Genomic DNA, 16,724 nt, shown 5'->3' with positions numbered 1-16,724 from the left:
AGCGGGGAGCCGGCCCCGACTGCCCCCCGGTCAGCGCGGTGGGGTCCAGGCCCCGCGGGCCGAGCCCAGGGCTCTGGTGCTGCGTGGCCGTCTGAGGAGGAGCTGTCTGCACGCTTCTGTCCAAGGGGCTCCAGGGTTGGCGCTGAGGCTTTTTCTTCTGAGCGTGTCCGGCGCCCGCGGGCAGAGGCGGGTGCGCAGACCGAGCTGGGCCGCGCCCCTCGTGGGGAGGACAGCGCGCCGCGCTCCAAGTCCCGGGGTCATGGTGGGGCGGCGGGGGACAGTCCTCCGCATCAGGAACTGCCCACTGGGTGCTGTGCCGGGAGAAGCTTCTGCGGGCGCTACGGGGACCAGAGAGGGAGAGAGGGGATGCCGCACGGGGCCCACCCCGCCAGGGCTGCTCCACGGGGGCGTGGATGGGGCGGGGACAGCGGGGGGTCGGGTGGGGCCTGACCGGCGCGGCCCACGGGGCTGGTGACAGCCCTCCTGTACCGGGCGGGCCGCGGGCAGGCACCCGGCACGGGCTCCCCAGAACCAACCCAGCGGTGCTCGCCGGACGAACACGCCACAGCGCGGGGTCACCAGGGTCCGTGTCCCACCCGAGCCCTTGGTGGAGAGCTGGTGAGCCAGGGGGTGGAGCGCCCCCTTGATCTCTTAGGAACCGTGGCGGCCCTGCCATCATGGGGAAGGGGGAATTGGAGACCTCAGGGTCTCTGCTCAGCTGTCAGTCACCCCTCTCGTCCGGAAGCCCCTCCCTTCACACCACCAGCTGAGTCCCAGGAGGGGCAGAGTCACGGCGGCGGGACGGGTGGGGGGGGACGGGCAGCAGAGATCACAGGAGTCCCGGCCGGGGGAGCGGGGGGTCCCGAAGCATCCAAGGCGGCAGCCGCGGCCCAGCCTGACCCCCGCCTCTGCGCCCCCCGCCCCCCAGGACCCGCAGAGCCTGTCCCAGGAAGGCTTCCCTCAGCTGCCCCGCATCTCAAGAGTGAGGGCTGGGGCTGGGGCCCACCATCTCCTGCGACCCCGTCGGCGCCCGGTGAGCGACTGAGAGGACTTGCTGGTCCCATTTCCCTGCTCACCCTCCGGACGGTGACGCCCGCAACCGGAACCTCGGGTGAGTCCGCATCCTGGGCACATCTACAGGGTCCCTGGCCCCCCAGGCAGCACACGGGACCTTGGCCGAGGCCAGGGCTGCGGGCGGGACCCCGGCTCCTGTGGTGCTGGTTGTGGAGGCCGATCCTCATCAGGCTGCTCCGTGTTCCTTTGGGGTTTACTGTGTCCTGAGACGATTCACTTGTCTGCCCCAGAGTTTATTAGTAGTAAATTATCTTTGTATATCTTGGGACATCTTTCAAAGATGTGTGTTCCAGGGACTTCCCTGGTGGCACAGCGGTTAAGAATCTGCCGGCCAATGCAGGGGTCATGGGTTCGAGCCCTGGTTGGGGAAGATCCCACACGCCACGGAGCAACTAAGTCCGTGAGCCACAGCTGCTGAGCCTGCGCTCTAGAGCCCGCGAGCCACAGCTGCTGAGCCCGTGCGCCACAACTACTACTGAGCCTGCGCACCTAGAGCCCGTGCTGAGCAACAAGAGACGCCACCGCAATGAGAAGCCCGCGCACCGCAACGAAGAGGAGCCGCCGCTCGCCGCAACTAAAAGAAAGCCCGTGCGCAGCGACAAGGACCCAGCACAGCCAAAAATAAAAAAATAAATAATTTAAAAAAAAAAAAAAGATGTGTGTTCCGTAAGGATGGGAAGCTAATTTGTTATTCCAAGAACCAACTTTCAGGGAAAATTTGTTTTCTAAAATCTAATTATGTGAATGCAGTGTTAACTCTACAGTTCTTATGAGAAATGTTGTGAGGTTGTTTTTGGTTTTCTTTTTTGAGGGGTAACTGACACAACTATATGAGTTTAAGGCGTACGATATAGTGATTCAGTATTTGTGTATGTTGTGAAGTGACCACCGCAGTGAGTCTAGATAACTTCTGTCCCCACACAGGAAGTTTTTCTCTTGTGATGAGAACTTCCAAGGTCTCTCAGCAACTTTCAAATATGTGATAGTTACTAACTATAGTCACCGTGCAGTACGTCTCCAGGACTTACTTCACAACTGGACGTTTGTACCTCTTTACCCCTCTTCTCTCTCTTCCTCTCCTTCCCCCCCCCACACACACAAACACACATAGGCACACACATAAATACACACACATAAACGCACACACACTCACACCTGCCTCTGGCAAACACCAATCTCTAGCTACAAGATGGGCTTTGTTTTTCTAGATTCCACATATAAGTGAGACCATATGGTATTTGTCTTTGACTCACTTCACAGCATAATACCCTCAGGGTCCATCCACGTTGTCTGAAATGGCAAAAGACCATTCTTTTTATTGCTGAGTAACGTTCTGTTGTATACACGTACCACATCTTTATCCATACACCCTCCGGTGGCCACCTGGGTGGTTTCCATATCCTGCCAATTGTAAATGGTGCTGCTATGAACATTGGTGTGCATGTATCTTTTCAAAGTAGTGTTTTCATTCTTTGGATAAATACCCAGAAGTGAAATTGCCGGATCACATGCCAGCTCAACTTTTAATTTTTTGAGGAACCTCCATCCTCTTTTCCACAGTGGCTGCACCAATTTACATTCCCACCAACGGCGCCTGAGAGTTTCTCTTTTCTCCACATCCTGGCCAATACTGTTATTTCTTTTCTTTTTGATAAGTGTTTTTTCTTTAAGTATTAAACTGGTAACACCTGTGCAATTTTCAAAAGTCTTTAAAAGGACTGTAGCAAAGTGTTGCCCCTTCCTCCGAGCCTGGTGGTACCGATAACTCGTTCGGCTCGTCTTGGGCCACACTTTTTCTTATTCAAACACAAACATGACATATTCCCATCTCCCCGTTTTTGCACACAAGGTAGCAATGTGTACACACCTGCATTTCGCTCTTTCCACCGCACGGTGGTCCTGGCTGTCTCCCCACAGTTTGGAGGAAACATCCAGCACCACGAGGATGCAGGAGCCGGACTGGGTGGGCATTCCTCGTTCGCCTGGGGGATGCTGACCTGCCGGTCCAGGGATGCTCTCTGAATAAAAAGATATTGTCTATTTATCTACTTTTGTAACATTTTATTTGGAAATAATTTTAAATCAGTTGCAAAAATTGTAGAGTTCCTGCCTGCCCTTCACCCATCACCCAGGTTTAATTAACACCACATAAAGCAGGTGAAGTCACCCCACGGTACTTGCAGCTCATCCACAAACCTTCGTGTTTGTTTTCCCAGTTGTCTTTTTCTCGCCCGGGATCCCATGATGCATTTCATTGCCGCATCTGTGAATTTTTTTTAAAATGTATTTATTTTTGGCTGTGTTGGGTCTTGGTTGCCGCGCATGGGTTTCTCATTGCGGTGGCCTCTCGTTGCAGAGCGCGGGCTCTAGAGCGCAGGCTCAGTAGTTGTGGCGCACGGGCTTAGTTGCTCCGCGGGATGTGGGATCTTCCCGGGCCAGGGCTCGAACCCGTGTCCCCTGCATTGGCAGGCGGATTCTTACCCACTGCGCCACCAGGGGAGCCCACTCCGTATCTTTCAATCTCTAACAGATCCTCCTTTCCTCATGACCTTGACCTCAGACAGTTATTTGTAGAGCCTCCCCCAGTTTGGGATGGCTTGATATTTTCTCATGACTGACCTACAGTTACACATCTCGGCAAGAATACAGGGAGATGTTGGGGTCAGGAGGTCCACGATGCCCTAGGTTCCCTTGGCGGTAATTCCCTAGGGAGACAGTGACACCGGGCCCGCGTCAGCAGCTGTCTGCCTGACGGTCACGCGTTCCCTTGTCCCGTTTATTAATTGGATTCTGTCGGGAAGAACTGTCCCTTCCCCCACTTACTTGGTCTCCATCAGTGTGGACTTGTGGATCCTGCTCGAGTCTGGTGACAGCCCATCACCACCAGGAACCTGTTAGCAGGCTGACCCACTCTGAGCCACTGCAGGTCCCTCAGGCTGGCTCCGTGTCCTTCACGTCAAGCACGGCCCCACCTCCTGGCACCACAAATGTTCCTCATGCCGCCCTGGAATTCCCACTTTTCCAAGGAGCTCTGGTTTCTGGTAGAATGGATTCGACCCCAGGATCGGTGTCATTTTAATCCAAAATTGTCTGCATGATATTATTCTGTAAACTTGCTATTCCGTGAATAAAATGAATGATGGTGTTATTTGCATTAACATACGGGTCATGTGGAAAGGCTGTCACCATTCTGCTATCCTCCTGCCCAAAGGGTCAAAACAAAAATACACAGTCACACATTTTAAAAGAATCAAACGTCCACTGCGATGTTGCAGTGAGAGGAGAAAACCCTGTGATCGGCGGCGGCAGGCACTTGCGGCCGCCGTGTCGCGCAGCTCGGCCTGTGCCCTGGGGAGCGTCAGTAACCGGGCAGAGATGGAAGGAAGGGCGCGTAACACGGAGGAGACGAAGGATACAGTGACAAGCCAGCTAGAAGGCGGGAGAGAACTAAGATCTTAAAAAGTGAAGAAGTCAGACGAAAGCTATTGGAATCAATCATCAATTAAAACTGGTGAAGGAAGGGAGCGGGGCCGAGATTACACTGAATAGCTTAGAACCCCCCAGACCTGTGGAAGCCTCGCACGTCTCAATGCACAGAGGCCCTCGTCACGGGCCGGGTCCCCTGAGTGATGGGTTCACAGAGCTCTCCAGGGGGGGCTGGCTCTGAGGACACTGGCCTTGCTGGACGGCCCCGAGTGCAGCCTGGCGCTCCTGGCACTTGCACAACCAACATCTGCTGTGAAGAGGGAATCACCCCCTTGGCCAGAGCGGGTCGGTGGGATATGCAGGCTTGATGGTTTCGGGATAAATTACATAAGGAATCTTGATGCCATTCCATCAGCTGCCCCCAAATGAAAGGGCTGTAGGCCTCTACCTCCAAGGTAATTGTTTAAATATAAACAAAGATTTTAAAAATTAGAACGTTACATTTATTTAACACAACCGAATTTAGTGTGGAAAAGTGAAACGAATACAACAGCATTTGTACAGTATATCAAAGGGGCAGCCTTTAAAAACCATGCAGTGGGGATACACCTGGTTTAACGAAAAAGCATGTGTGACGTACGTAAATACCATAACCAAGTATTTGGCAAAGACTTCATTTTTTTTTCTATTTCCAGGCTTTTAAAGTAGACACAGAATAGCTTAGAATAAAGCTGATTCTAAGAGCACACACAAACTGAACACAGACCAAATTTAGCGAAATCCCGAGATGAGAGAGGAGACGCGGATCATCGGGGGCTGCTGTCCAGGGTGGCAGAGTCCGTCTCGGCGGGAGTCAGGGCGCCGGCGTGGGGACCGCCTGGGCCACCCGTGTTGCAGCCCGGATTCTACATATGCCGCGTCACAAAGAACCACCGGCACAGTGAGAGCCGAGGGGCGTCTGTAGTGGACGGATGCATCCACTTAAATGTGGTCTACAACAGGGGGAAAGGCCACCGTGTTTACCCGGGATAAACCCTCATGTAGTCCTTTTAATAGCAACAGTATTCATTCTCTCAAAATACAGTGTTTAACTCAATCAAGGTTGCAGATAATGTGTTAAAATACTACATATATCATGGATACATGAAAATTATGTATACTTAAATATTTATAATATCCGAAGAAAGATTACCACCAAATTATTAATAGATATTAATCAATGACAGGCTTATTACTTTATCCCATAAATATGATTATGGGAGAGCATGGTCTTAGTGTCTTTATTTTACTAAGTTAGGAACGTGGCATTTACAGAAGAAATGACACAAGTGGTGCCACCACCCAAGGACCGAGAGGGCCTCCTCTATGCTGTGCTGCGAACACCACACATCCCCACCACGTGGGAGGGCTGGACGCCGATTCTCCATCAACACGTGCTGGTGGATGTCGTCAGGCGCCTTCCAATGTAGATCCTTCACAGGAAAAGGAATCGGTAGTTAACGTGGTCTCGCAACCCCCGGACCAGTGTGCACAGCTGAGACGGGGCAGCCGAGGCTGGTCCCAGCTTATTTATGTAAGGGGACTGGCTCTCTTACACCCACTGTTAGAACGTGTGTCTTATTCCTCATCAGTGTGTATACACGTCAGCATCTAATGCAGAAGGACCCAGCTGTGCTCTAACAGCCACGCGGCGGCTACACTCGATACAAGCACAAAGGAGAGGGTTCCGCCCAAGCTGAAATGCTCGTACCCCCGTCACTGTTTTCTGAACTGACCACACGCTGCTAGAAAGCGTCACCTGCAGGACACGTGCTATCGCCAGGTTGATCGGCACCAACCTCACCAAGACCCCTGCTGAGCGGTGAAGCCCACGGCCCCAGGAGCCCAGAACTGAGGGGCGTGGGCATCCTCAGAGGGCTGTCCGGGCAGGGGGGCTGCGGAGGACGTCTTCAGGAGCCTGCAGCCCAGCACGGGGAGCTTCCTTAGAGCAACTGGCGGGGGTGGATTTTATTATCCTGACCGCTTTGGAGGCTGGTAAGAAGGGCAGACACCCCTGTTGGGGGCTGGCTACAGAAATCCATCTTGACGTGAAGGCCTGAACCTCAAGCCGGCAGGCCCCCCAGAATCTGACTGCTAGTTCTGGAGAAAGCTCCAGAGATCAGTACCTCCCTGCCCGAGACTGGCAGCGTCTGACTCTGAAAAGCACTGTGCTGAGGGAAGGCCAGGGCAGACCCAAGAGGGAGAGGCCGGGGGCCTGGCCCACCAGGGAGCCCTCTCCCCAGGCAGGCAGGACTGTGGGCTGGGGCTCGGGAGGTGGGCAGGGACTCTGCTCTCGCCTCCCAGAGCAGGCGGGCTGGCGTCTCCTCTGCCACATTCACGGAGCCTGCGGTGGCACCAGCCCACGTCAGAAGGCCATCGTGACCGTCCACATGTCCAGTAAGCTGCGGCCACAGAAGCCCAGCCATCCGCACCGGCACCGGGGAGAAGGCCCCGCCCACCCGGTCAGAGGCTGGGGATGAGCCACCGAGGGCGGCGTCGGGCTCAGCGCCTCCGTGACCCCCGCAGGCTGCGCCCCTGTGTTCCGCACGGTCGTCAGAACCGGCGCCCTCTTCTCTCTCACCGCTGAGTGGCCGCCAACAGACCTGTGCAGCGCGAGTTACCGACCCTGCCCCCTGCAGCCACCCCGCAAGGAGCGAGGCTGACCTGCACGTGCGTGCGGCGGTCCAGGCCAAGCAGCCAGACGAGCGCCCCCGCGCGTGAAAAGCGGCGGGCGAGACCAGCCTCTGCTGCCGGGGACTCGGGGCAGCGCTGCCCCGGCTCACGGCTCTGGGCTCTGTTTCTCGACCGGGACGGGCTCCGTCTCACACGCCCACGTCGCCCGTGCTTCTAAGACCCAGAAGGACCGCACGCTGCGCCGTCCGCACGGGGAGTCACTTACCCCAGCCCGATGGCCAGCAGATGGGACAGCAGGAGAGACGGCAGAAAGACTTTGAGAAACTCTGCGGAGAAGACGCCCCCTTTCTTCATGACGCTCGTGTTCCGCATGCTGAGCGCGGGCGCGCGCTTCGGGCGCTTGAAGAGCAGCAGCTCCCTGGGGGAGAGGCGTCGGTCAGCGGGGGCGCGCCGGGCCAGCGGGGCCAGCGGGGCCAGGGCGGGCCCCCAGTGCGAGACAGACTCACTTGGTCGGGGGCACGCTTTCCGGCCGGCTTGACCAATCCCAAATCCAGTCTGAGTTTTTCTTCAAGATGCTTTCGACCTCCTTCCTCCTCTCCATAGACTCCTCCTCGGACTGGGGCAGAGCGGACGGTCAGACAGGCAGCCTGCGGCACCTACAGCACGGCGCTCACCTCCCACCCGAGCGTCAGCCCCGCAAAAGCGGGGCTCGCAGCCCAGCCGAGGGCGGAGGCGAGGGCTGCGCCCCCCGGCCCGCCCCCTCCTCCACACGCATCACCGGCTGCCGGCCCGACTCGGACGCGAGGAGCCGCAGGCGCGGCCCCAAGGAAGCGATGCCAAATGAGGACAGACGTCCAGAGACGAAAACGGAAACCATCTAAAATGGCCCAAAACAGAGCTGTGCCTAAGCGAGCAGGACACTGCACAGCAATGAGAGCGAGACACGCTTTCATGTTAAATGGGAGAGAAAAAAAATAAACGTATGTGTACCCCTGACTGCAGCTACATTTTTTAAAGTAGATAATACACTCATTAAAGGGCTTTTAAAAGTTGGATTACAGGTGTTCTCCCCTACTTCTCTGCATTAGAAAAACTCTGTACCTGATCATCTAATTCCTCCTCAAAATCGGCGGGGGGGGGGGGGCACTGGTTCACATTTTGGAAATACTCTAAAACACGGTACCAACCAAACGCCTGGGCGCACCAAAGCTGGGGCTGGACCCCACGTGTCTGGGGGCGGGCCGGGCGCCGCCCCTGAAGAAGCCTGAGCACCGAGGACTCCTGGTTTCCTTGGTGCGGGAGGCCCTGAGGGGACACCAGCACGGGCCGGGGGAACCAAGTGGTACTGACCGAGCCCACGGTTCCTGACAGCTTTCACAGCGAGTCGGGGACCCACGGGTTCCTAAAATACACTCCCCGGGCATCACGACCGGAAAGGACCTGGCCAGGCTGCACTGGCCCAACCGAGGCCACCCGAGAAGCAGCACACAGGGCCCCCGGCTCTCTCGCACCCACACACTGCGCAGCAGACAGACCCTCCGCCTGGCTCCCCGCTCCCCCTCCCCCGGCCACTCCCAGCGTCTCCCGGGACGGCGTGTGAGGGCAGAGGCACCCAGGCCGCACGGGCTACCCATGCTCAGCCCCTGCCACTTCCGGTCCGGCGTGAAGTGCGGGGCGTGCCCCCCGCACTGCTTCTGAGGGCTGGATCCCTCAGAACTTTGTACAAACAGACCGCAAACGTGTGCACGTGCACACCTTACCTGGGAGCTGTTCTTTTCTCCAAGGCTATGTGCGTCTGTCTCAGAAGCTCTGTTAGTATCTTGTGGGGTCTGTGAACGAGGTGGGCTTGGGGAAAACACAACGTGTTAACCTTCTTTCCACCAGGAGAAGCAAAACCCCACAGGCAGGGCCCAGCCTCCAGGGCCGGGAGTAAGTGCCCCCGCCCGCACCCGGGGCCAGGCCAGGGCCAAAGCAGCCCGCCAGCTCCTCAGCTGAGCTCTGCCGCCCCGCAGTCAACAAGCAGGAGCAGGGGCCCCGCACCACACAGACAGGCCCCCGTCGCTTCCTCCCACCTCAGGGCAGAGGGCCCGCTGCCTCTCGGGAGGGCCGGACTGAGGCTGCACAGGCGTCTGCAGCCGCGCCTGCTCCCACCTGGCCTGCCAGCGCGCTGACACACGCGCGTGTGCCCACCTGTCACAGTGAGAGCTCCTGGAGCTGCTCCGTCCAGATTCATGCTGGGCCTCCAGCAGGATTTTTTCCATGTCGCCATTATAAATAGAAACCGAGTCTGGAACACTGCTCCCGTTCCCGTTACCGCCAAAGTGTAATTCTACCCAGGAGCCTGACGGGGATAAAAAAAGGACATGGTTGCAATTTTCCACCCACTCTGGAGTCTGGTCCTGACAAATAACCAGCTCACGCCATTTCCAAGACGCGCCAGGGCTCGCCTTGAATCACGCTGCGACGCCCTTGAGGCCCATCTCTGGCCCCTGCAGCACAGTTCCCCTCGCCAGGGACCCCTGGGGGCCAAGGCAGTGACTCCCAGACCGCCTGCACAGTCCGTGGGGTCCCAGTGACCAGGACACTCTCCTGCAGTCAGCTCTTCGAAAGCAAAGGGTGTCAGCGAGAGCCTTAGGGATTTACACACTAAGGAAAGGTTTACAAGCTATTTACACATTCCAGCAGCACGCTCTGACCCTGAGGTCCCACAGGATGCATTACCGATGACCGCTCTGCACCTTACATCAGATGAATAAAACAAAGGCAACTAAACCCGACTAACCAGAGCAAGCAAACCATCCCAAGTGTTCATCTAGCCAAGCCTTTACAGCAAGTAAACTCAGCATTCTTTAACTTGAACTGAAAACTGACATGTTATGTATCCACCCACCCATATGTCATCAAAACAGAGAACTCCTTAGGGCCAAGGTCATCTGCTTACCAAAATGTAGCACAAAGCAGCTACCACCCCAGATCCTACGAGCCAGCATTCGAAGCTTAGCTTTTGTCTCTCCAGCCCCACGACTTGGGAGCTGACTTGATAAATTCACCAAGGCAGCCAACAGCTAACCCGGCAGGCACCCTGCTGCTGCAGGCACCCGGATCCCAGCGTGGCAGGCACCCAGCCGCGCTGGGATCCGGAATCGGGAGTGACCGGGGAGAGCCCCCCCAGGGGCATCCGTGAGGGGAGGTGTCCCCAGTCCTGGCACAGCCGAGGTCCAGGTGGGTACAGGCAGGGGAGGAGGTGCTGTCGCGTTCGGCTGTGTGTATTTTGGGGGTTGACAGGTGGAAGAGCTGGAAGATGAGACCAACTTTGGCAGTTCCCGCAGGGCAGGTGTGAACCCTAGAGAGGCCCTGAAGGGGTGAAAGTACAAGTTCTGGGCGGCCGGGCTGAGACACCCACAGGTGGGCGGACAAGGCAGGCGGTCAGGACCCTGAAGCAACACCCGGGGGCTTGGACCAGAGGGGCCCCCATCCTGTCGCTGCTGTGCGGCGGACCAAGGCAGGCTTCCAGCGATTCACGGGGTCCACAGGCTCTCACTTCCAAACCCGCACCTAGGAGCAGGGTTCCAGGGTGGAAAATTTCTAGGTGTACGTTCAATGTATTGCAACGCCACTGCTCTCCGACACAGCCGAAGCAATGTGAGCGTTTTTGTTGCCTCACACTTAGCCTCCGTCTTTAAATATAGCCATTCTGTGGGTGTGTGGTCGTAGGCGATATGGTTTACTCTGCATTTCTCTGATTTCTACTGAGGTCGAACATTTCTTCACTTGCTTACTGGCCATGTGCAGAGCACCTTCTCTGAAGTAGCTGTTGAAATCTGCTCCTCTTTCCAACGGAGCGGTCCATCTTTCTCCATCTAGCTCGATATGCAAGACACAAGCTTTTCTTCTTTTGGCCGTGCCGCGAGACCTGCGGGACTGAACAGGGCCCCGGCAGTGAAAGCGTCGAGTCCTAACCACGGGACCGGGACCGCCAGGGAACTCCCGACGCAAGCCTTTCTGCATTTGAATGTGTTGCAGGTAACTTCCGCTGGGGAAAGACAGCCTTTCCACTCAAGACTTCTGCTGGAACATAAAAGTTCTTGCTTTCAATTCACTCTTCCACTGCCAAGCTCCGTTCCCTGGCAAGACTCTGCCTCTGCGGTCCCCTCTGCCCCGTCCTGCTTCCAAGCCGGCCACGCGCATGCGTCTCCCGGGCCCAGGACAGCACCTCTGCTGTGGGTCGTGGCTCCAGGCCTCTCCAGGGGGGGTGCGGGAGGGGGAGCGCAACGGTAGACCAGACTGAAAACCCCGACTGAGGCTGGTGGTCACTGGACGGCTACTCCAGGAACCACGACCCAGAGCTGCTCTGCGCTGAAACCAGGGCCCCAGGGGCACCACACAGCACCACCCACTCGGGGCCCGGACCCCTACACGTCACCCCCTCCCCTGAGAGCCCGGGCCTGCCCTCAACAGCAGCTTGCTCAGAACAGTCACATTCATCAGAAGAAAGCAAATCAAGGGTCCAGGAATAAAACGTAAACATACAGTTTATACCACGTCCGGCCTCCCACTTGGCTGCTAACAAAATGATCACCAGTTTTCAGATGTTAACACGCTTCTCACTTTAGCCTCTCAAGTTACTTCGTGTTGGTCTGGCCACACAAGGCAGGCCAGGGTCTGTTTGGAAGCCCAGGGCTCCCTGGACAAAAGCCAGGGCCACTCAGCCTCTGCAGGTCAGCAGAAGCTACAAGGACTCCGTGCCATTCCTGAGAGAGCCCATCTTGACTGGCGACCCTCTTCCCGCCTCCTCTGGTGGCTATGCAGGGGCTAGGAAAGCCCTGAAGCAAACCACAAGAGGCTCCAGCGTGCGATTCCTTCACTAGCCCTCCTTCCTTCCCAGGAGCAAGGTGACACTCGGCCCGGCAGCTCTGGCCCCCCATGGCATGGAACAAGACTTGCTCTGGGCACAGTTCCATTTTTCTAGGTTCTAAGTCAGGTTCTGGGCCTGGCTGCCCAGATCACTTTTACTTACGGTGTCTGACATGAATGAAGTTTGAGGTGCAATGTCTTCTCTGACACCACTTCTGACATGAAATTGGGGTGGGGGGAGGCCTACACCAATAAGCAATCTCCAGCACCGACCGGAGACTGTCCCAGCATCAGACAGCCTCAAATGCCTGGCAGACCAAGAATTCAGGGGTTCCGACAACCCCCTCCCTCTTCAATAATTCACTAGAAGTCACAGGACTCAGGAAAATATTTTGCTTACACTTTCCCAGTCTCAGAAGGATTACAGCTCAGGAACAGCCAGGTGCACAGGGCAGGGTATGGGGGCTGGGAGTGGAAGGGGACAGTTTCCATACCCTCTCCCAGGACCTCAGTGGGTTCAGCAAACTTTTTCTAAGCTTTTTATAATCCAATCTGCAGCCCCACCCCTCCCTTCCCCTCCCCGGGTGGTAGGGAGTCTGTGCTGAGTTCCCACCCTGGGGCTCCAGTGTGCTCTCCCATCCCCACCCCGAGGCGACCTAGGGCCTCGCGAGTTACCTCATTAGCAGACTCAAGCGTTTTCCAAAGGGGCTCCTTACGAATAACAACATCTCTCAGGAAATTCCAAGGGTTTTTAGAGCTGAGCTCTGTCTGGGTCAGGAACCAGGGACAAAGATGAAACATATTTTTCAAATTGAGATATAATGGACATATAACATTATCAGTTTCAGGTGTATGTATATTATACCACAAGGGCCAACTCAAAACTCCATGGAGACACATATATATGCTTTTTAGAATCATCTCATAGAAAGTCTCAAGCATCCTTCAGAAAAAAATCCCATTCTGGGGTGTCTACAGCAAAAGCTTTGGGTCCAAAAGCTGTATTCTAAGAAATGATTTACTAAAGGACAACAGTTTTATTATTAACCTGCAGCAACTGGGTAGGGAAAGCAGCTTCCTGGAAAATGAAGACAAGGTGTGCCATTAATCTACTTGCATCTGCAATTAAGGTCACTCACCTTTCTAAGCAAGAAAGAGGGGATTCAGCTTGCTGAAGGGTAACCTTATAACACTTCCTCAGAATCCTAAATAACCTATCGGATAATTGGTATAATTAGGCCTCAGAATAAAAACACAGGTGGTGAAGCTGCTGATCCAGGCAAGCTTCACCCTGATTCAGGTCCCTGCCCACAAAGACCCGTAATTTACGCTAACAAGACACAGGGCATGCAAACAAGGCAGATGAGATGGACGGGAAAGCCTAGGCTACCAATACTACATCATCACAGAAAGAAAACCGACAAGCCTTAGAGTTAACCCATTTCTTTTTTCTTTTTTTTTTTTTTTTTTACAAATCTCCTGTGACCTCCACAATCCTTGGTCCCAAAGAAAATAAAGACCATGTTTTGACTTTGATGACTTGTGGGCCCCAAGATTTGTAACTCAAAATGTTATCACATCTTAGAGCCCTAGAGAGGCTATAGCAATTACCCAAACACATAGCTACTTACTGGGTAAGCCATAGGTGCTTACCTATGGCTAAACTCAACTGCTGTTAACTGAGTGCAAGCTAGGAACACACGCAGAAGTGTTAACCGTAGTTCACAGCCACTGCTTGGTTAGTTGGGTGGCGGAATAGATTCCAGCTGTCTCTGATTTACCCAGCTTGAAAACAGAGATAACGACAGCAGTACTTTTTGAACCTGTGGAAGGAACCCTTACTCTATCAAGTAACTTTAATATAGCACCCACACTGTTCACCCTAAATATTCTGCGCAAAGCTTCTCAAAGTCCCTGCCGCCACCGTGGGACCCCAGGCCCTCCTACATCCCGGGGCAAACACTCCCCTCCAGCCCCAGCTGGCAGAGGCTCCACACCCTAGTCCGGGGTAGCAGGTCTCAGCCCTGGCTATGGAGGACCACCTGTGCCGCTTTCCCCCCCGTTCTCCAGAAGTCTAACCCAGCGGCCTGAAAATCCTGACTGGGAATGCTGCAATGGAACCCTGGTACATTTATTTTGAAAAAGCCGTAATGGTGACGCCAGGCAGCCAGGGTTGAAAACTACGAGGGGAACGACCTACACGACTACGGGATTCATGCGAAGGTGGAATCCCTGAGGAGAGCCCTGGGGAGGCTTCTTCCCCGGGAGAGGTGGGATTTAAGAAATTACTGTTTGCAAAAGCTTGAAGTTAGATGGGACAGGAGTGAGAGGCTTGACTGACAAGCGATTTTGAACATAAAGTCAAGCAGGTAGGGCATTCAGGCTCCTGGACCTTCACAGGAGCTGGCAAATCACACCCATCCTTCTGTCTAATGTCGTCTGCCACCGACGCGCCTGCCTGCCCTGTTTTTCACTTCACCTCTGGGCCTCACTGTGAACATCTGTGAGAAGTAGAGGTTGGGCCAGGATCTAGATGCCTGAAACCCCTTCCCTCCCAAACTGCGTGACACAAGAACTGCGAATTCTCTTCCTCTTCCTATACCTTCAGCCGCGGTGGGTGCCTGGGACAGCGGAAGCCTCTGGCTGCAGACAGAGCAGTGCGTGAGGGGGCAGGGGCTGTCTCAGGGTAAACCAGGAGCACCTTACTGCATTGACCCCCCCCTCCCAGCACAGCAGGGATTGGGGGGGGGTCTTCTGGGAAGTAAGGTTCACACCCCCTCCCATGATGCTGTGACACAGTATCACAAAACTCCATCTTCTCCCTGCGTATTAGGGGTTGTTTATTTGAGGACAAGAAAGGCATATACGACATCTTGCTGCTGGTTAACAGCTTTAACTAGAAGGGACCAGGGGGCCGAGAGGCAACATCAACTTCACTGTGAACTCAGGGGAAACATTTGGTCCGAGGATACAAGCAAAGGGGAAAAGGTCTGCCATTGTCTGCGGGCTCAGCTACCAAGGCTCTCGGTTCTTTTTTCGAGGTAAACAAGAGGTAATCAAATCAACAGAGCAGAGGACAAGTGTCGCCCCAGCCACCAATCCCTGCTCGGATTCAGTTTCCCAGGGCGGCCGAGGCCCCACGTGACTCCTCCCACACAGGGCGGCCGGGGCGCGAGTGCCCCGCAGCACGTAGCCCGGAGAGCGCAGCCCGGAGAATCCTCGACACTTTCCCCTCAGCGTGTAACTGTCTTTGTACAGAATACACAAAACAGAAAGATCTTTTAACCCACGAGCGGGCACTCTGCATCGCCAATGACTCAGCAGTTTGGTCTGCCAATCGAGGACCGAAGATGGAGCCGCTCAGGACACTCCGAACTCTTCCCGACAAATCTGACCCACTAATAAAACAGACCGTGTTAGCAACTAAGTAGTTTGATAACAGGGCTGACTTTAAAAGACAGTTTACAAAACACTCCTTGGATCTTTTGTAAGACAAAGATTCAATCCCTTCATCTGTTTCAAAGGAAACAGTCACTGTCGAAATTTAAGGAGCGACTGCAGGATTTTTAAGCTGTGGTTGTAGTTTTAAATTATACAACGCAGTAGACCAAGTCTTGCCTAGTGAAATCTTGTTTTGAGGAACACGAGAAACTAGTAGCTCAAACCCAGACAGTATAAAGATTTTTAAATCTTAAGGAAACTTTAAAATTCACTATGGCTTCAACGGCCCTCTCCAAAACTTATTTACGAGTTCCCGCCGCCGCCTGAACTCTTGCTTCAGAGAATAAAGGTCGGCGCGCGGCCCCTCCTCCATCCCGTGGGCCTCGGGCTCCTCACCCGAGCCGGCCCCGCGGGGCCAGAGCCGGGTGGGTCAAGGCCGCCACCGGCCCCGGCTTCCCGGGGGGGGGCGGGGTGTACGCACCGCGACCACGGGGCCTCGTGCTCCCCCCCGCAGGTCAACCCCGAGATGGGCTCTGAACGACCCCCGGACGAGCGAACGTAACTAAGGAAAGGCCGGCCGCGCCCCCGGCCCAGCGTTTTCAGGGCTCTTCCTCTCACGGCGACTCGCCCAGAATCCCGGGACCCCGTCCTCCCCAGCCACTCCGGACCGAGGCTCGGACGGCTCACAACCCGAGTCCACGAGTCCAACCGCAAGTCTGGGCGCCTGCTCGCCGGTAGCGGCACCGAAACCAGCACCGGGCTGCACCTCGGAAGACCAGGCACCGCGCGGGCTTGGGACGCCGTCGGCGCCTCGGTCGCCCCGACCCAGAGACGGGGGTCCCTCCGCAGGCCCCTCCTCTGCAGGCCGGGCGCCTTTCCCCCGAAGGCCCCCCACACCCAGGCCGGCCCCCGGCCCCCGTTCACCGTGCAGGCTCTCCTCCTGCAGCCCGGGGGTCTCGCTCTGCGACATGGCGGCAGGGCAAGGGCGCTGCGGCCGACGGGTCGGGGCTGGGGTCGGCGGGCGCTCCAGGAGGGAGAGAGGAGCGAGAGCGGCGTAGCAGCTTGAGCGCGGTCTGCCCGCGACTCCGAATGACTGACGCTGGCGGCCGGAGCGCCGCGGATAAGCGGCGGCACCGCCCACTGGCCGTGGGGCGGGGCCTGCGCGTGCGCGAGGGCGCGCGGCGCGTGCCGCGCGTGCAACGCGTGCACGGGTCGGAGCGCGAGGAGGGGGCCGCGCTTGCGCAGCCGGGCGGGGG

The 16,724-nt window shown here is 56.1% G+C and overlaps 1 protein-coding gene across 1 annotated transcript; it reads right to left on the bottom strand.

Annotated features, from left to right (window-relative positions):
- Positions 1 to 4,980: 4,980 nt before the first annotated feature.
- BNIP3 (BCL2 interacting protein 3) lies at positions 4,981 to 16,616 on the bottom strand. The gene is made up of 6 exons (XM_059054994.2): positions 16,393 to 16,616; positions 9,364 to 9,514; positions 8,934 to 9,018; positions 7,680 to 7,789; positions 7,439 to 7,591; positions 4,981 to 5,972 (listed from the first exon to the last, which is right to left on the bottom strand). The coding sequence occupies exons 1-6, from the start codon at positions 16,436 to 16,438 to the stop codon at positions 5,927 to 5,929; spliced, it is 591 nt and encodes a 196-aa protein (XP_058910977.1). The 5' UTR covers positions 16,439 to 16,616; the 3' UTR covers positions 4,981 to 5,926.
- Positions 16,617 to 16,724: the final 108 nt, after the last annotated feature.

The sequence above is a fragment of the Kogia breviceps genome, chromosome 2 (genome assembly GCF_026419965.1).
Source record: "Kogia breviceps isolate mKogBre1 chromosome 2, mKogBre1 haplotype 1, whole genome shotgun sequence".
NCBI lineage: Eukaryota > Metazoa > Chordata > Mammalia > Artiodactyla > Physeteridae > Kogia > Kogia breviceps.
This window is presented reverse-complemented; position numbering and strand designations above follow the sequence as displayed.

Coding starts and splice junctions, on each gene's coding strand:
- BNIP3 (XM_059054994.2), bottom strand. CDS start 16,438: ATGTCGCAGAGCGAGACCCCCGGGCTGCAGGAGGAGAGCCTGCACG. Junction 9,515..16,392: donor GCAGGAGGAGAGCCTGCACG/GTGAACGGGGGC, acceptor TATCCCCGTCAG/GCTCCTGGGTAGAATTACAC. Junction 5,973..7,438: donor CTGCTGGCCATCGGGCTGGG/GTAAGTGACTCC, acceptor TTTCCTGTGAAG/GATCTACATTGGAAGGCGCC.